We start from the raw sequence: 19,812 nt of genomic DNA, 5'->3' as shown, positions 1-19,812 counted from the left end.
CACTGTGGTTATCATGCTCATATTTCCAAGCCCAGGAAAATGCCCATTTTTGGCCTCTAGGCCACTGGTGTTCCAGGACAAGATAACAGCCCCACCTGCCAACTAACCCTGAAAACCTGTAGTGGGGACAAAGTACTTTTAGGGCTGGCATGGTGGCTCACACCTATAAACCCAGCACTTTGGGAGGCTGAGGTAGGAGAATCGCTTGAACCTAGGAGTTCGAGACTAGCCTGGGCAATGTGGTGAGAGCCTGTCTCTATAAAATTTTTTGGAAAATTAGCTGGATATGGTGGTGCACACCTGTGGTCCCAGCTACTCAGGAGGCTGAGGCAGGAGGATCACTTGAATCTAGGAAGTCAGGGATGCAATGAGTTGTGATTGCACCACTGCACTCAAGCCTGTGTAACAGAGTGAGACCCTGTCTAAAAAAAAAAAGGAGGGGAAGGTACTTTTTATTCCCAAAGATGTGGAACTAAAGTCTCGGTTGGGGTTGAGGTTACCTTTGATGAGGGAGCCTGAGACGGCTGTGATGGAGCTGGAAGAACCTGACCTGCCACATGTCCAGGGAGAAGCCTTAGATGAACTGTGGCCCCACTGTGGTTAGCTGTGTGGCTTTGGGCAAATCACCAAGCCCTTCTGGGTTTCTGCTTCCCAAATGTTCAAACAAGGAGAGAAGTTCCAAACTACACTCAGGGCTGCTGTCAGAGGATATACATAAGTGCTTGATAAACTGGTAAACGCAAAGCAGACAGAAGGTGGTCTTGCTAAAATGTCACAGGTGTGAAGGAAAGGGGACCCTCCACCACTGTGTACTCCTGACCCTCAAGGGCACTGCTTCAGACCTGTGGGTTAGCATTTTCCTCCCAGAACTGTGACAGAGCTTAGACACCGATATTTGCCCAATGTCCCCAGCCAGGAGGATGATTGGCAGAACAGGAGAGGGTGGTGAACATTTGAGGCTGCAGGAAAGAATCCACACCAGGCTTCTAAAAAATCACCAACTGTTAGACAGTACGTCAAATTCTGGCCCTGGCAGCTTGGTGCTGGGTCACAGGGCACTCAATGGCCCTGATGATTTTATTTCAGGATAGCCCATCCCCTGACCCAGCCAGCAGACCCTCACAGCCCTCCCTTCTTCCCAGATCTGTCCTTCAACAACATTGAGACCATTGAGGGGCTGGACACACTGGTGAACCTGGAGGACCTGAGCTTGTTCAACAACCGCATCTCCAGTATTGACTCCCTGGATGCCCTTGTCAAGCTGCAGGTGTTGTCGCTAGGCAACAACCAGATTGACAACATGATGAACGTGAGTGGCCGCCCCACCCGCCCTCACGCACACCTGCAGGGCCTTGGAGCACCGTGGGTTGGGTGGGGGTCTGTGGTAAGAGGGAGTGCAGGCTGTGTGTTCCAGATCTTCCCATTTTCCTGGAAAAGCCAGGAATCCAGATTACTCCGCAAGGGATTTGCTAATGTTTAAACACCATGCTTAACCCAACAAAATTCATTGGAGGGCACTAGTTTACAACCTCCGCATCGGTGGCGGTTCTTTCCCTGAGTCTTAGGCTTATTTACCAAACATTTGCTGAGGCAAGTACCAATTGGTGTTGGGCAAATGTCCTGTGCTCACTGGAAACAGAGAGACAAGATGTGGTCCCTTTGGAGTGACCAACACACACCCCCATAGCCAAGACAAGGAGACAAGAAGCCAGTGCCCTGAGGAACAATAAAACAAGGACAGGAGCCTGAGCCTCAGGTGGTGGGAGGGCACCTGAGGCTTAGGGGTGTGCACAAGTGGCAGTGGACACAGCTGGGGGTGTGGCAGCAGCTACAAGGGGTCCTGTGTCAGGGGAGACACATCAGATGGCTCCTGGCCTACTTCTGCAGCCCACCAGCCCTGGGGGCTATCCAGTAGCCTTTAAAGATTGCTTTTCTGCTTAGGTCAGTCTGATGGCCTGGGTTCAGATCCTAGCTGCAGGCCATGGTGGCTTAGATGAGTGGCCTGGGAGAGTCAAGCACCAAGTTGTGACCTGCATTCAAGTCTGTCCAGCAGGACCAAACCCCGGAAGCAGTGTAGTCTTGGAAGTTTGCCCTGCATGACAGACAGGAACATCTAAACCCAACCAAGGATCAAGCCTTCTATGCCTCAGTTTCCTCATCTGTCAGATGGAGATGATGGCCATGACCCACCTGCCCAGGCCCTAGCAGGAACCAAGTAGGGTCACGAATGTAACGCACTTGGTTCCGTGTCAGGCTGGAGTGTGTCCCTAACAAATAAACGGAGGACTGTCGTAGCTGAGGGCCTTCCTGCCAGTGTTGGAATGAGGGGAAACTGGATGCAGACCCACTGAGAGATGACTGGAATTTTGCCATCCAGCAGAAGGAAAAGGCTTCCCAGGAGGAGGGAATGGTGCGAGCAAAGGCCTGGAGGTACACTTGGGAGTGCCTGCCCACACGGCACGGTTGAGGGGTGCAGCGTCCCTAGAAGAGGTCACAGGTGTGTGGTGCAGGGTGGGGCTCAGGATGTGGCCAGGGCCTTGCCACAGTCAGTCTGGATGGCCAGAGAAGCAGTGGGAGACGAGAGGCTTCTGTCTGAGATGTATTTGGGGCAGGTCTACATTTAGGAAGGAATCCACCACCGTGAGGATGGATTTGAGGGGGGATTGTGAGAATGGGTTACCCCAGGACGGTGTGACCAGAAAGGATACCGTACCTGCAGGTAAGAGAAGCTGGCTCCAAACTGCCTGGAAGCAGCGGTAGGGCAGGGACTGGCACTCAGGAGGCTGGTTTGAGAGGAAGCTGGAGTAAGGGAGGCAGGAAGGAACCAGCACACAGGTGTCACTGAGGCTGCTGCTTCAGGTGAGGAGGGCAGATTCCTCTGGGCCTCGAAGGTGTCCAGAATGCCTTCCAGAGGTGACCATCTAAGGACAGGAGCCTGAGGCATTGATCTCCCCCACAGCTGAGGGACACCCCAGAGGGATTAACTTCCTCGTCACCTGGCTTTTGGGCTGGGTGGGCTTCTTCGGCTTCAGAGACCTCTCTGAGGCAGAAAGTGAATAATGAGACAGGACACTGCTAGCCAAGGTCTCTCATGGCTACGGCTGAAGCCAGAGGTAAGCTGAGCCCCTGCAGCAAACAACAAGGGCATTTAGTGGCGTGATTATTGGCACTGCAAAGAAGTGGTGCTTATCAGCAGAGCTTCAAGGACATGAGTTCCTTCTGCCTCTGGGCTCTGCCGTCCTCAGCATCTCCCCAGAGCCTGATTCTCTTATGGCTGCAGTCAAGGACACAGGCTTCCTTGTCTGCATCTAGCAGGCTGGAGAAAGCAAGAACCCTCCTTCCAATGATGGCCCTTCAGTCTGATCAAGCCACATCAGGGCCTACACTGACCCTCAGCCTAACATCGTGGCTGGGAGACAGCCAGGCTGGGTGGCTTACACGAACGGCCTCGGGTGGAAAGCTCCCAGTTATGACTGGCAACTCTGCCGGGCCAAGCCACAGGGGTGGTGTCGTCTCAGAAGTTTGCCCTGCATGCCAGACAGGCAGCATCTACGCCCAGCCAGTAACCTTTGCAGGGCTCAAGTCCTGACGGTCCAGCCTGCCATATTCAGATTAGCTGGGCACAGTGGCTCATGCCTGTAATACCAGCACTTTGGGGGGCCAAGGCGTGAGGATCACAAAGTCAGGAGTTCAAGACCAGCCTGACTAATATGGTGAAAGCCCATCTCTACTATAAATACAAAAGTTATCTGGGCATGGTGGTGTGTGCCTGTAGTCCCAGCTACTCGAGAGGCTGAGGCAGGAGAATCACTTGAACCCGGGAGGTGGAGCTTGCAGTGAGCGAAGTTCGTGCCACTGCACTCTAGCCTGGGCGACAGAGCAAGACTCAATCTCAAAAAAAAAAAAAAAAAAAAAAAATTCAGATTAAGAGCTAATTCCAAGCAGCTCCACAGCTTGCTGCTTGAAACTCCGAGCAGTGAGTAGATAGATGTTCCTGCCTTGGGGGGTCCTACACCCCAGGACCTACATGTGAATGAATCTCCTCTGATTTGTTTTCCTTTGGACATTTGGACACTGTAACGGAGCTGAGGCCCTGTCCTTCTGAAGGCCCAGGCCTGGGCATGAGAGGGCATGGAGGGCGTGAGATGAACATGCCTGCGCCCTGCTGGAACAGCCCACTCCTGCCTTGGCCGTTCTCCCATCCTGCCCCTGCAGAGACTGGGCAGGAGGAAATCCCATTGCTGTTTCCCAGTGGGGTGCTGGGTGCCAGGTAGTCCCTCTTGAATATGGGAGAAGCTGGTAAAGCTAGTCCCCAGAGAGAAAGAGGATGGAAGATGAACCATGGGGAGAAGCTGCCAGGGAATGCTGAGATGTCTTGGGCCAGATGCTCCTGAGGTCTGGCCGTATCCCAGGGACCCTGGAGACCCTAGATCCTCTCCACTCAATCAAGCACCAGCCCTCTTGTGACCTGGCCCAGAGAGTCCTCAGTGATATTTCTCAGGTACTAGCTCCTAACCCCAAGCATCTTTGATTTTAGTCCTTATTGGCACTGTTTATCTGGCATCTAATTACATACTTTCTTGTCATTTATATATTTATTGGGCTTATTTTAATTTCTGCTCATCACATTAAAAACATGTTTAAGCAGAACCCAGATCACACAGAGAAGAGCTTCACTCCCTCCTAGCCTTTGTCCTTCCCTTCCAGAGGCCCCAGCCACTTCTATGTTACAAGTGTGTCTTTCCAAGAGTCTTGTGTTAAACATTGTACATGACTGTCACATCTGTTCAGCTACCTCCAAACACCTGCCTTTGGTGTCCCCTTTCCTCCTGAGTCGTCAGCTCGCCCTCTCTGCTGGCTCATTCCATAACTCAGGTGCAGCATGATGTATGTTCCCAGCTCCCTGTAGGTGGGTGTCGAGGTTGTTTGCAATCTAGTGCCATTGCACACAGTCTGTAGTGGACGTCCTTAAACAGGGGTCACTTTGCACCTGAAAAAGCCATCTGCAAGATAAACTAGAGAGGAAATGCTAGGTCAAAGGGCATGTGCATTTTAAATCTTGACAGATCTTGCCAAGTGGAAGTGGAACTATTTACAAAGTCACCAGCAACGATGAGGCAACCTGTCCCCTCTCACCTTCTACAATGCACTTTGTGAAGTCTCACTGGGAGAGCTCTTACAAATTAAATCAGATCCTGTCTCCTCCCTCCCCTCCCATACACTTAAAACTCCAATGGCTTCCTCCATCCTTAGAACAAACTTCAGGCCAGGCGCAGTGGTCACGATGCCTGTAATCCCAACACTTTGGGGGCCAAATCACTTGAGGTCAGGAGTTCAAAACCAGCCTGGCCAACATGGCAAAGCCTTGTCTCTATTAAAAATACAAAAATAAAATAAAATAATAATTAGCCAGGTGTGGTGGCAAGCACCTGTAGTCCCAGCTACTCGGGAGGCTGAGGCAGGAGAATCACTCGAACCTGGGAGGCGGAGGTTGCAGTGACCTGAGATCACGCCACTAGTAACAACAACTAGAACTAGCATTGCTAAAAAGGTGTTAGGCACTCTTCCAGTGCTTTCCATAGCTTATTTCATTTGGTCTTTACAACAAGTGTAACACACATGATATTCTTACACCTGTTTTACAGATGTGGACATTGAAGCTCACAGATGTTGGGTAACTTGTCCAAGGTCTCACGGCTAGGACCTGAACCACATCCGCTGGTTCTTTGGAAAGCCCACTTCTGACAGAAGGTCTTGGTACTGCTTCCCGGCCCAGAACACCCCCATACCCACACACTGCCTGTCCCCCCACCCAGTGCTGATGGTGCTGTGGCCAGGCTGCAAACCCTGAAAGTGCTTTGGAGGGAAGTGCAGGTGTATTTTCAACTCTGTGGCAGCCAAGAAAATGGGCCATTTTTCCTTTCTCTCCCCAGATCATCTACCTGCGGCGGTTCAGTTGCCTGCGGACGCTCAGCCTCTCTGGGAACCCTATCTCTGAGGCGGAGGATTACAAGATGTTCATCTGTGCCTACCTTCCTGACCTTGTGTACCTGGACTTCCGGCGCATTGACGACCACACAGCAAGTGTCTCCCTCTCAGTCTCCCAGCCCTGTGAGACAGAGTCCTCAGGCCCCCAAATTTCTTGGAAAAGGGGTATGGAAGAGCAGCTTCCCCTGCCCACAACCAGGAGAGAAAGGGCAGTTCCCTCTTCCTAATCCCTTTACCTGCCTCAGTCAGAGTGATTCCAGCAGCACCTTTGTGGGTACTGTTCTGTGCATGTTCCCAGGGGCCAAGCCTCTTCCACACATTGTGCCAGGGCCACCTCACAGCCATCCAGTACTGCCTGGTTTTCCAGATGAGTGCTGAGGAGGGCCAGGCACAGTGGCTCACGCCTGTAATCCAGCACTTTGGGAGGCTGAGGCAGGAAGATCGCTTGAGCCCAGGAGTTCAAGACCAGCCTGGGCAACATAGGGAGACCCATCTCTACAAAAACTACCAAAGTTAGCCATGTGTGGTGGCACACACCTGTAGTCCTGGCAACTCAGGAGGCTGAGGTAGGGGAATCGCTTAAGACCAGGAGTTTGAGGCTGCAGTGAACTAAGAAGATGCCATTGCACTCCAGCCTGGGCAATAGAGTGAAAACATTTAAAAATTAAGAGAGAAAAGAAGTTGAGGAGGTTGAAGGAGGGCAAGCAGTTAGCCAGGATCACTGGCTCAAGGCCGAGCCAGGATTCACCCCAAGCGGGTGTCATCCCAGGAGCAATATTAACAGCTGAGCTCCTGGGGAAATCAGGCCATCAGAGGCTCAGGTCTGGCTCTCGGGGGCAGAGTCAGGGCCAGAGATAGAGACCTGAGTGTCATCCGAGGATTGCCAATTGGCAGTATTTGAAGCCATGGTACAAGTGAGATCACCTGGGGCACGTGGAGTGAGCTGAGAAGGGGTGGGGACTGAGTTCTAGAGGCTCTAGCATTCCCTGCCAGGTGCAGGGGGGTGAGCCAGTGCAGCGGAGAGAGTCAAGGGTCGGACCCTCATGACCAGCCCTATGGCCCTACTTTACCCCTGTCCTGTTGTCCTCCTTCCCTAAAAGAGGGCCAGAAGGCCTGCCTGAGGGCTGTGGGGAGTGAGAGAGCAAGTCCTCTGTGGAGAACATCCAGTCTGGGGCGAAGGGAGCACTCCATTGCTGTGGCTTCTGCCCTGGAGTTGGCCCTGGGAACCCCAGCCTGCATGCCGCCTTCCGCTCCTCCTGGTCTTTCCCTGATTTCCCTGCACTCACAAAACCTGGTGAGGGTCATGCGGAGATGGGCATTCTCATCCATGAGACCTCATGGCTTTCACAGCCTTCATGCAGGGCCCCGGGCAACACCCCTGCCCACGCACGGGAGGCTGCAGCGTGGCAGGGGCGGCGTGGCTCGGAGGACCTCTGGTAACGATGCACTTCCCATTCCCTGGTCAGAAAGAGGTTGCGGAGGCTAAGCACCATTACAGCATCGAAGAGCTGAAGCACCGGGAGAACCTGATGCAGGCCCGGCTGGAGGAGGAGCAGGCGCGGCGGGAGGAGCTGGAGAAGCACAAGGTACCACTGGGGCAGGCCACACGCCCTCGGCCCCACTCAGAGTTGCCCACAAGAGGGCACTGACCAAATAAAACAGAGGTCCGCAGAGATCCCCAGGCTCTGAAAACACGGAGATCATACTCCCTCCCTGCCTGGCTTGCCCTCTCCCCACCCGGCTTGCCTGCTGCCTGCCCCAGGGCCAGCTCCATCTCAGTCTGACCCTGACCCTACCCCTCACTGGCATTCCTGCCTCCAGCTGCTGGAGATAATGTGCTAAAAACAGTCTGCCAGAGGCCCCTTAAGACCCTTAAGGCAGTTCCCCATGACAGGCCAGGAACAGTGTAGGTCCCTTAGCCCAGCATGGCCCTGAATTCATGACCAGACACCTGCTGGCCTCTCTCCCACCGGTCCCCACCCCTCCTTGCAACCAGACTGAGCCACATGTAACGTTCTGGAAACAGCCTGCAGTTTTATGCCTCTGCACTGCTGCACATGCCATTCTCTTTGCCTGGAATACTCTCCCTCCCGACCTGCCTTCCTCATGGGCCTGTGGGACCATGCAAGGGCCCCTACCGGGAGCTGCCATGCCCAGGTGTGTTTCTGTCCGCAGACGGCGTTTGTGGAGCACCTGAACGGCTCCTTCCTGTTTGACAGCATGTACGCTGAAGACTCAGAGGGCAACAAGCTGTCCTCCCTGCCTGGTGTCAGTGAGTTCCTTGAGGCATATCCTTCCGAGTTCATGGCTATCTCAGAGCCTGTGCCATCAGCCTGCCTTGGACAAGGCCCCTTCTGCTCTAGGCCTCAGTTTCTCCATCTGTCTTATAAGACCCTGGGAAGTAAAATCTCCACTTGAGAGCAATGTATCCAAGAGGCAGTTCAGAGCCAGGTCAGCTGCACTGCATGGGGGAGATGCTGCCTGGGTTTCAGGGACATGTGGAGTGTCTGTTCAGCATGGCATGGGCTGGCCATGCTTGGCCAGCCAGGTTTTCAGAGGTGGAGAAATGGATTGAAATGTGCTCTCATTAGCCTAACTCACTTGTTTCTGTTGTGCACTTTCATCTGGAATTCATTGTGTTCTCAACCACTCCCCTAGGCAGGTACCATCATTAACCCCATTTTACAGTTGGGGCAACATAGCTTGGCTGTCCAGGGTCACCCAATTAGAAGCAAGCTTTTTTTTTTTTTTTTTTTTTTTTGACAGAGCCTTGCTCTGTTGCCCAGGCTGGAGTGCAGTGGCACAATCTCGGATCACTGCAACCTCCAGCTCCTGGGTTCAAGGAATTCCCTGTCTCAGCCTCCTGAGTAGCTGAAATTACAGGTGCGAGTCACCGTGCCTGGCTAATTTTTGTATTTTTTTTAGTAGAGATGGGGTTTCACCATCTTGGCCAGGCTGGTCTTGAACTCCTGACCTCGTGATACACCTGCCTTGGCCTCCCAAAGTGTTGGGATTACAGGCGTGAGCCACCACACCCAGCCTAGAGACCAGCTTTTGAAGCTTTATCTGTGGGGCCTGAGAAGCTGATTCTTTCCCCAGTTGCCTGGAGCCCAGAGAATGTGGTTGGTACCTGTCATTAGGGCTGTGGCCATGACCATCAACCAATGGGCTTAAATTGTAAGCTGAGGGACTCAGGACAGAATTGAGGAGCTCCTGAATCTGAGAGCTCTGAGCTAAGGCATCCAGTCACAGATGAGTCTGTGGAGCCACCTTCACTGGATAGAGAGAAATTCACTCAAAAACCTGACATTCTGGGCCTGTGGGGTGGCTCATGCCTATAATCCCAACACTTTGGGAGGCCAAGGCAGGAGGATTGCTTGAGGCCAGGAGTTTGAGACCAGTCTAGGCAATATAGTGAGACACTGTCTGTATTAGTCTGTTTTCACACTCCTATAAAGACATTCCCAAGACTGGGAAATTTACAAAAGAAAGAGGCTTTGGGTTTTTTTTTTTTATTATTTTTTGGGTTTTTTGAGATGGCGTTTTGCTCTTGTTGCACAGGCTAGAGTGTAACTGTGCAGTTTTGGCTCACTGCAACCTCCACCTCCTGGGTTAAAGCAATTTTCCTGCCTCAGCCTCCCAAGTAGCTGCGATTACAGGCATGTGGCACCACACCCAGCTAATTTTTTGTATTTACTAGAGACTGGGTTTCACCATGTTGGTCAGGCTGGTCTCAAACTCCTGACCTCAGGTGATCCACCTGCCTCGGCCTCCCAAGGTGCTGGGATTACAGGCATGAGCCACTGTAGGCATGCCTAGCCAGAAAGGCGTTTAATTGGACTTACAGTTCCACATGGCTGGGGAGGCCTCACAATCATGGTGGAAGGCAAGGAGGGGCAAGTCATGTCTTACATGGATAGTGGTGGGCAAAGTAAGAGAGCTTGTGAAGGGAAACTCCCATTTTTAAAACCATCAGATCTTGGAAGGCTCCTTCACTATCAGGAGCACAGGGCAAGAAAGATCCACCCCCATAATTCAGTTACCACCCACCAGGTTCCTCCCACAACACGTAGGAATTGTGGGAGTTACAATTCAAGATGAGTTTGGGTGGGGACACAGCCAAACCATATCACCAGCTCTAAAAACAAACCAAACACTCACACCTGACATTCTAGAAAGAATGAGGGCAGGGTGGGGAGGAGCAGTGAAGAGCAGGGCTCCCTCGATGGGTTGTTTCTGCCAGCCAGTGACCCGGGTTTGCCTTTCCTGTAGGACTATATAGCTATGTGACTTCGGGCAAGACATTTCATCTCTCTGGGCATCAGCTTCCAACTCACAGGATCACCAAGGCCCTGTGGGTTTTACCTGTCCGACTCTAAGGACTCCATGTGGCAGGCTCTTTTGCACCATCAGCAGCAGATGAGGAAACTGAGGCCCAGAGAGGTAAAGTGACTTGCCAGGGTGGGTCCTGGAAGCAGTGGCAGAGCCAGGACTTGAACATCCCCAGTGCAGCTGAGCACCAAGACAGGCCCTCAGTAAGGGTGCCCTTCCAGATAGCACACCAGAGACAGAAATGCACACTGCCTTGGGTATGTCTTCCTCAGGAGCGTGAAACAAACTAATGCAGACAGTGTCTCACTATGTTGCCTAGACTGGTCTCAAACTCCTGGCCTCAAGCAATCCTCCTGCCTTGGCCTCCCGAAGTGCTGGGATTATAGGCACGATTATAGGGATTATAGGCCTTCCCCAGCTGGGACCGGCTCGCAGGTCCCCAGGTTCCCAGGCCTCCCTTCTGGGGCCTCTCTGAGCATGCCTGTCTTCTGCTCTGTAGACTCCATGAAGGCCCCTGCCTTCTTTCTTCACACAGGCCCCATTCCTGAATCCCTCAGGCTGGGGGTAGGAAGGCACCAAACAGGCATTGTACTCACAGCTCAATCCTGGCTCCTGGCTCTCTGGGCCTTTGATTTCTTCATCCACCAAATGAACCAAATGACTCCAGGAGTTTGAGTCCCACACACTGTTGAGGGCACAGTCTCTGCCCTGTGCCAGGCTTACCAACACCTTTGCCATAACCCCGGCAGCCTGCTCCTGAAACAGCTGTGGGCTTCCTTAACGGCCACTCACCTACAGGGACAAGTTTGTCATCATCTGTGTGAACATTTTTGAGTATGGCCTGAAACAGCAGGAGAAGCGGAAAACAGAGCTTGACACCTTCAATGAATGTGTCCATGAGGCCATCCAGGAAAACCAGGAGCAGGGCAAACGCAAGATTGCCAAATTCGAGGAGAAGCACTTGATGGTAGGCCCCGAGCCACCTGAGGCCCTCCTTGCCTCCTGCTGTAGGCTCTCCCTGGCCCTGCCACCCCCACTGTAGAGGGGCTGCAACTCCTATACCCTTTGATGACCCGAGGCCCATGGTTATTGTCCCCATTTGCCAGCGAACACACAGCTAATCAGTGGCAGAACCAAGGCCCGCCTTACCCCAGCACCACCAACCACAGCTCCCCGCTGCTTGACATGTGGCTTGTAGGTCCTTGTCACACAAAACGCCCTTGGGATTCAAGGTCAGCCCCACCTCCCAACTTATCATCATCATTACTATTAATAACTGTATTAGTATTACCATTACTATTTTCACAGTAACGATTACTATCCTTTTCTTTTGTTCATTCATTCATTTAATAGACATTTTCTGAGCTCTACTCTCTGCCTGGCCCTAGGAAGCTGGAGCCACACTGGATGTGGTTCCTGCCTTTGTGGGTCTCAGACCCTGGCCGAGGCCCCAGCCCCCACCTAAGCAAACAGAGGGATCAGTGCCATCCTGGAGGGAAGCCTGGGGAGGCTTGCAGGTGCCCTAGGGGTGCCTTATCTCAGGCTGAGGAGTTTAGGGAAGGCTGAGGCTCATGGAAAAAAGATAAGTTGATGGGGAGGGAGGGAGGGAGGGCATTCCTCCACCTACCAGGAGCAGCAAAGGAGAAGGCTCCGGGTGGTCAGGACTCAGCCTAACCAGGCCACGGGGTCCAGCCCAAGCAGGGGCCATTGGGAAGTGCACCAGTCTTTGTACTTGATGGCAGCCACCTCTTTCAGTTGGCATTCATTTTACAGACAGGATGCTTAGACTATTCTAAATCACAGATCTTTATGAGACGCTAAGGAAAACTGTAAACCTTCTTTTTCCTCAAAAAAGTGTTCACACACACCAAGCTTCCTGCAGCATAAGGGGCTTTAAGGAGCCCATAAGGCCCTTCCTTGTTGTGAGCTTAAAGTAGAGCAAAGTCCCCAGTGTGCAACTTCAGATCTGATGGAGCAGGCGGTCCACTCCCATGTGCTTCCCGCCTCCCCCTCGGCCACCTGCGTTCCTGTCTCATTAACTCCAGGCCTCACATGCTGTGTGATTTAACTCTCAAGACCCTCCTTATCATGTTTTAGGGAGCAGGGGTTACTGCGTTCAAGCAGAAATTTAAAACTGTCAGTGGAGGAATCCATTTGGCTCACATATGTGTTTTATTTGGCCTGCAGAGGGTTTTAAAACATGAACATCCTGCTGACATTAGAAACTAGCAGATTTCACAGAAAAATTGTGGTTACCAGCTTCTCCGGAAGCAGTTGTAATCAGGGCTTGAGTGGCAGTTGTCCCCTCTGGACAGGTCATATCTCCAGTCCCTCAGTCCCTATCCAGCCTTCCTGCCTGGTCCCTGTAGCCACTGGGCTTGGGATGCCTAAATGTCAGCTAGCTGGCTCCTCCTGAATCCCAGCGCAGGGACCCGGCCCCTCAGTAGCGAGTCCCTCTGCAGAAGCAGGGCGTGGGCCATGCCAAACCAAGCCTGACTTGAAACATGGAATGTGCCACTTGCTCTTCTGTTCAGGCATGTGCCTTCAGTGCAGGCCGGCTCCTCAAAGGCCACCTGGGATGAGCTGACTACCCCAGTGCTCCCCTTCTAGAGCTGAGCGCAGTGGATTCTGCCCAGCCTGCGTGTGGAGTCCTTAGACTCTGGAAACCTGTTCACATCCAGGTCCAACAGCACCCACTTAGACTGGGGCATGGCCTGGCACAGGGGTTTCCCAGACAGAGTTCCCAGGTGCTTTCCATGCACAGCCTAGATAGAGGCCACTGACTTGGAAGTTCCCAAGACTCCACGAGCCCTGCAGACCCCCAGTTCCCTGCCTGACAGGCCCTCTCCTGTAGTTTTTCCTCCGCTCCTCTCACTCACCCCCATTAGGCCTCATCTATTGCACGTAGCACGCTGCTCCAGGTGCCCAGTGAGCCACGTTTCAGAGTCGTGGTGCAGCCATATAAGGCTTGGGGCTCAGGCAGACTCCTCACTGGTGACCCAGAGACACATTATTGACCCTCTCCTAGCCTCCATTTCCTCATTTGCAGAACAGAGACAACCTTGAAGAACTGTAGTGAGAAACAGAGACAGAAAGGGAAAGCATTTGTGCAAGGCCTGAGCAGTCAGCCAAAAAGGACGACAGCGTGTCTGTGTGTAGTCAGATGCACTCTCGAATAGGTGGTATGTGCGCATGGCACAGACTGAAGAATGTCCACCGGGGGAGACCGTCTCCCTCCCACCCCTGTATGTGTGTGTGTGTGTGTGTGTGTGTGTGTGTGTGTGTGTGTGCATAGCATGCTCTGTTCTGTAATTTGCTTTCCAAATGAAAAAGTTGCTTCATTTTTTTGTAACTAAAATATCGCATTGCATGGATGAGCCATAATTATTTAGCCAGTCCCTGCTGAGGGACAGTTAGATTTTTCCCCAACCTTTTGCTCTTTTAGTGTTGCACTGAATAAGTTGGTGCCAGTTTGACCTGCAGGATGAAGTCCTAGAAGCAGAACTGTGCATCGGTGCTTTTCATGGTTGTTGTCCAGCTGTAACCCACAGAACCTGTACCTTCCACAGCCATTGTCAGGCCAGTGTCACAGGCTTCCTCGTGTTTGCCAATCTGTGCACCTTGAGTATTCGTTTATTTTCCCTTAAGTGGGGATGAGCAATACATGTTTTACAACCATTTGTGTTTCTTATTCTGTGAATGATTTGTACTTATATTTTGCCCTTGCCCACTTTTCTGTTTGGTTTTTGGTTTCTTTCTCTCTTTTTTTTTTTTTTTTTAGGGCAGAGTTTTGCTCTGTTGCCCAGGCTGGAGTACAATGGCCTGATCTTGGCTCACTGCAACCTCCACCTCCCAGGTTCAAGCGATTCTCCTGCCTCAGCCTCCCAAGTAGCTGGGATTACAGGCATGCACCACCATCACCAGCTAATTTTGTATCTTCAGTAGAGATGGGGTTTCTCCATGTTGGTCAGGCTGGTCTTGACCTCCTGACCTCAGGGGATCTGCCCAGCTCAGCCTCCCAAAGTGCTGGGATTACAGGCATGAGCCACCGTGCCCAGCCTCTATCTTCCTAAATTAATTATTTATTATTATTTTTAGAAACAGGGTTTAACTCCGTTGCCCAGGTTGGAGTGCAGTGCACCATCATAGCTCACTGCAGCCTTGAACTCCTGTGCTCAAGCAATTCTCCTGCCTCAGCCTCCCAAGTAGCTGGGACTATAGGAATACATCATACCTGGCTGTTTCTTTTTTTTTTTTTTTAAGCTAATCAAAGTTAGCAGTGGGAGATTGTATACCAGCTTTAGTGACACCAAATTTAGTAAGTTGTGATAACCTACTACCGTCAGACCAGACCTTTCTTTTTAAAAAAGTTATTACTTGGCCGGGCATGGTGGCTCACGCCTCTAACCTCAGCACTTTGGGAGGCCGAGGCAGGTGGATCACCTGAAGTCAGGAGTTTGAGACCAGCGTGGACAACAGCCTGTGCACCAGGTGCTTCCTGCACACGGCCTCTGATCCCCAGGACCCTGCAAGACAGAGATGCTTCTTCCCATTTACAGGGAGGAAACTGAGTCAGAGAATGAAAGTGGGTCTCTCAAGGTCACACTACTAAGTGACCCGGGAAGGATTCAAATTCAGGTCCACCTAACTCTGAAGCTGTAAGGCAGGTAAATTTTTTCCTCTAGCCTATTAAGGTCACCAACTGGGACCAAGAATTAAACTGACATAAGACAAACAAGAGAAAAGCATACAACTTTTATTTAGTAACTTTTACATGTACCTGGGAGCATTCACAAGCAAAATGAAGGCTCAAGAAGCCATTAAGGCTGAAAGCTTATATACTTGGTTGGACAAAGAGTAGTGAATTGTGAGAATTCTAACAAGACAAAGAGGTTTGGGCTAAGGCAGTTCATCATAGATAAGTGATGAGGCAGATGAGGGTTAGTTTAACAAGGTTTGTTCAAACAGATTCCCCTTGGCCTGGACTCCCTGCCTCTGATTAGAATGGCTTCCTTCCTCCTGGTACAGGGAGGGCACCTTTCCCATGGGAGATGTAACTCCTGCTTTCAGGAAGAAAAAGGGAGGTCAGGGTGTCCTCTTCATATTTTCTGTTTTTAAGTATCTTTAACTCAAAATAATCACTATGCCAAAGTGGCACATTTTGGTGTGAAATGCTCTGAAACCCATGAAAGCCATGGCTCCTTCCACCCTGCCTAGCAGCCTCCAGTAGAAACCGGAGCTAACAGGGAGTGAGTGCTTGCTAGTGCCCAAAGAGCCTGACATATGTTCTCTTCCCTGTGTCGAGTTAGGGGCTGCCAGTTGCACTTTACAGAGCAGGAAACTGAGGCACGGAGACTGTGGACATAGCTTCCACAATCTCTCAAAGCCAGCAAATGGCAAAGCTGAGACTTGTACTCGGGCAGGCTGACTCCAGAGTCCAAATTCTTACCCACAAAACCAAATTAGCACCTGCCATTATCTAACCGTACTTAGTTGTTGATTCCTAAAGTGCAGTCTATTGTTTCCAGAGTTTAAGTGCCATTCGAGAGGAGCTGGAGATGCCCAACATTGAGAAGATGATCCTGGAATGCAGCACTGACATCAGTGAGTTGTTTGATGCACTCATGACGCTGGAGATGCAGCTGGTGGAGCAGCTGGAGGTGAGGCTGGGCCCTGGACACAGGTGCCAGAATCTGAGGATGCAGCTGCACATCCATAGGTGAACTGCAGCCTTCACAGGCACGCCTCTGCTGGAAACGTCCGGCACGACTCAGCGTGGCAGGCTGCAGCTTTCTTGCTCATCAGTCCTGTGTTTGCTTTTAATACATTTTAATCATTTAGATTGGAAGGGATTCTTGTGGAAAATGAGAGGTGAGCTCATTCCTCTGAAATGTTCCCTCTAACCTGGAAGTCAGTGGGGAGAGGTTTTCGATGAGACCCAAGGATCTATCCAGGTACTCTAAAGGCAAAACGGACCCCCGCTTGGGGACCAAACAAAGGCTCTGCCGCATTGCAGCCTGCACTTGCCGCTTCTCAGGCGATGGGAGGAGGCTGCAACTCAGCACTAAGTAGTGGAAATGAAAAGCGCCGCTGTCTGAAATGCATTAGTGGCCAGAGTGTGTGTTATAAGGCAGCGGAGGCCAGGAGTCTGAAGTGGTGTGATGAATTGAACCTCATCAGATGCCGCTGTGGCTGGGCCAAGAGATAGTGCCTAATCAATTCCTCACACGTCAAGTGACACCTCAGACATGGGATAGATTTCCACATCACATCACAGGGCAGGTGCTCCCTCCCCACTGGGGAACGCAGGCACTGTAGAAGCAGCACACAGTGCCAGGGGAGGGCGAGGCAGTAGCTCCCAACCTTTTTCATGCAAGGAGATTGCTTTTTGACATCCAGACGTTTCCCAGAACCCATGTGCTGTCCTACTTGTATTACTGGTGGCCAGAAGGCCACAAGGGCAGTCATGCTTTTCAATGACCCTGTTTTTATTCACTAGAACAGCATGTACATGTGTTTGAAAATTGTGTAATTTGCTCACTCTGCAGACAGTCCTCATGTTCCTATAGATTCCACCCCTGCCCACCTTGCAGTCCCTGGAGTCTATGGCAGATGGGGGTGGGGCACTCCCAGAGAGGCAGGCCTGGAAATCACATCTTCCATTGTTCCTTTAATCAATACTAAGTCCCATTTGGGCCTTAGGTGCCTTGCTAAGCGCCACAAAACAGCAACTAACAGAAAGAGATCTGGGGTGATAGCCAGCTCCTACTGAGGGCCTCCTCTCTGCCAGGCACCTTGCAAAGCCTTTTGTGTGAAGTGACTCATTTAACCTCACCACAACTCCACAACACAGGCATTATGCAGGAAACCTATTTCACAGGTGAGGAAGGTAAGGCCCAAGGAGGTGGAATGCCTTTCCCAGAGCTACACATAGTGCTGGAGCTGAGATACTGGCCCAGGCAGTCTGACTCCTGACAGCTCATTCCACTGTTTCCCTGGAGGTGAACCACAGATGTCACTGAGAAACCCAAAGGAGGGGGGGTTAGCTCTGTGTGTGTGTTGGGCAGGCAGGTAAGGGGAGTAAGATAGGGACAAGTGTTCCTGGCAAATGTTTAATCCGGTGACAGGATTAAACATTCAGAAGGTGAGGGAGTTAATACGGTTGGAGAACAACAACTCTAGAGAGAGCAGAGGGTCAGTTCACAACCATCTGCTCAGGAGGGTCAAGATGGGTGGTCTTTACCCTGAAGGCCTGTGAGCAGAGGAGGTGGTTGCTAAATTCTAAGGAGCACCTTTTGCTCTGTGCTGATTGTCTAAATATGCACATTAACTGTGTTCTTTAACATTTCCAGGAGACTATAAACATGTTTGAAAGAAACATTGTCGATTTGGTGGGACTCTTTGTCGAAAATGTCCAAAGCCTATATCCTTTCTGTGATGACCTCCTGCCGTGGGGAGGAACTGCAGAGCCCGTGGGGTTGTCCTGGCCTCTGGAGGAGCTGGGGAGGAGGCACCCGAATTTTTAACAAAAGCTAGGGAAGAGTAAAGCTTCTTTGCAAACTAACAGGATGCAAAAAGTGGGGTGTCCTCTTCCAGGTGGCCATCTGCAGGGACACTCTCATAGCCCCTGCTTCTCCCAGTGCTCCGAACACATTGACAGAGACAGTAAAAAGTCAGTGCTCTATAATCATACTTCACTTTTTACCAGAAATACCTAATCTCGGTTTGATTTACAGAAAGATCTGCATCTTTGCCAAGATATTTAAATTCATCACAGGATCCTATTTAGTGGGAATCCTCCTTCACCTCTGAAATTAGAGGAATGTAAAAACTCCAGTTTTTCACCAAGAAAAAGCTCACCTTCAAAGGCTGTAGATTTGGCAACCACTTAGCGTGCTCAAAAGAATGTTCCACAGGGTCTGAGAGGGTTTCCCGACTTTCAGAACAATGATGGCCTGGTTAGAGCTGTGGTTTGGATGCTCAGAGGGACTTCTGCACAGGGACCGGCTGTTTGCAGTAGAGTCCCAGCATGATTGTTCTCATATGGGTTATGTTCACTGGGAGATGATGCCCCCTGTGTTGCAGGCAACCCCTACATGGAAGACACTATAAGGAGTGCATCACTATAAGGTGAAATGCTAAAGTGAGGAGCCCACGCTGGAGCATGGCCAACCTTCCTCCACCGGAACTCAGGCACTCCACATGGGGCAAACTGCTGTGATCGAGCTAGAAGCAGCCCTCTGGTCTTGCCCTCCTGAGGCTCACAGTCCCTCAGGGAGACAAGTTATAGAGGCGACAAGCGGTCCCAAGTGCACAGGGTGAGAAGCAGTTAGCCCAGAGGCCAGCGCCAACAGCCTCCATGCAGGAGGGAGAGAAGTGGCATGATGGCAGGGGCTGAGGGTCCATCAGTGATGACCAGGTGTGGGCGGGGGTGGGAGTCTGGGATGGCCCAGAGTTTGGTGCTTGTGGGTGGACGGTGCTGCCAGCCGGAATCTCCGAGCTCACCTTGGGCCCTTAAAGTCTGTCCCCGGCCCTCTGAGCATGTCAGGGACGCCCCGGGCCTGCTCCTCCCTGGCCTTTGCTTAACTTACGGCTGCACGATGGCCCAGTGCCGGGACCTGGAGAACCACCACCACGAGAAGGTCCTGGAGATCTCTATCAGCACCCTGGAAAAGGCTATCAAGGGCGACCTGGACGAGGACCTGTCTGAGGACGTGCGCGCGGTAGGCGGGGCAGGCTGAGCATGGCAGGAGGAGGGAAGGGAAGGAGGGGGGAAGGGGGAAAGGGGGGCGGAGTTGGACTGGGTGGCACAGGGTGGAGATGGAGCTGAGCAAGGTGAGGCAGAGCTGGGCGAGAAGGGAGAGGGGGGAGGGGCGCACTGCTTGGAGCCTGACAGACTTGGTCCAGCCCAGCTCTGTGCTGGACTGAGGCTCTGAGAGTAAGCCTGACAACCTCCCAGAGCCTCAGTGTTCTCAACTGCCAAAGGGGACAGTAACCCACTTTGCAAGGTTGCTGGCAGACAAAATAGGCTAACAAAGCACCTGCGGGGGCACCCAGTGGGGCTCAGTTAAAGAGAAGCTCATGATAATTAGATGGTTTCAACTTTCCAACACATTGGTTTCTAAAAGTTCAATTATACGGACGCTTCTGGCGCTAAGAGAAGCAGTTACAGATGGAGGTTGAAGTCCGAGATTTCCCCTGGCGGTCTTCTTAACCTTAGAGTCTCTATGATGAGTACTGTGGGGGTATTGGAACCACCATTTCTGATTCAGCACAATGCCGCCCAGTTTGCAGCAGCACATCCACTGATGCATGGTCACAAAGTCAGCAGGGTTAGGCTGGGCACCTGGCCCCATCCCTGGGGTCTGCCTGCTGAGAAGGCTGTCCCAGATGTCTGCGCTGGGGTCCAGCAGCAGCATGTCTATGTCTCTGGAAGGAGTGTAGGCGTCAAGGGTCCAGGCAGAGACACTTTGTTGTCAGGGCCTGCTTTAG

General features: G+C 51.8%; 1 protein-coding gene across 3 annotated transcripts in view; it reads left to right on the top strand.

Annotated features, from left to right (window-relative positions):
• Positions 1-19,812, top strand: part of DRC3 (dynein regulatory complex subunit 3) — a 43,357-nt gene that overhangs the window by 15,995 nt on the left and 7,550 nt on the right. For 2 of the 3 annotated variants that reach the window (XM_037733595.1, XM_037733594.1), the window contains 8 exons: positions 1,143-1,309; positions 5,934-6,080; positions 7,455-7,574; positions 8,164-8,276; positions 11,113-11,287; positions 15,849-15,980; positions 17,673-17,743; positions 18,920-19,043. In XM_037733595.1, the coding sequence (XP_037589523.1) occupies positions 1,143-1,309; positions 5,934-6,080; positions 7,455-7,574; positions 8,164-8,276; positions 11,113-11,287; positions 15,849-15,980; positions 17,673-17,743; positions 18,920-19,043 (1,049 nt within the window). The remainder of the gene's footprint in view (positions 1-1,142; positions 1,310-5,933; positions 6,081-7,454; positions 7,575-8,163; positions 8,277-11,112; positions 11,288-15,848; positions 15,981-17,672; positions 17,744-18,919; positions 19,044-19,812) is intronic. The other variant, XM_017514834.2, reaches the window with a different exon arrangement.

Source organism: Cebus imitator, unplaced genomic scaffold (genome assembly GCF_001604975.1).
Source record: "Cebus imitator isolate Cc_AM_T3 unplaced genomic scaffold, Cebus_imitator-1.0 Scaffold538, whole genome shotgun sequence".
Lineage (NCBI taxonomy): Eukaryota > Metazoa > Chordata > Mammalia > Primates > Cebidae > Cebus > Cebus imitator.
This window is presented reverse-complemented; position numbering and strand designations above follow the sequence as displayed.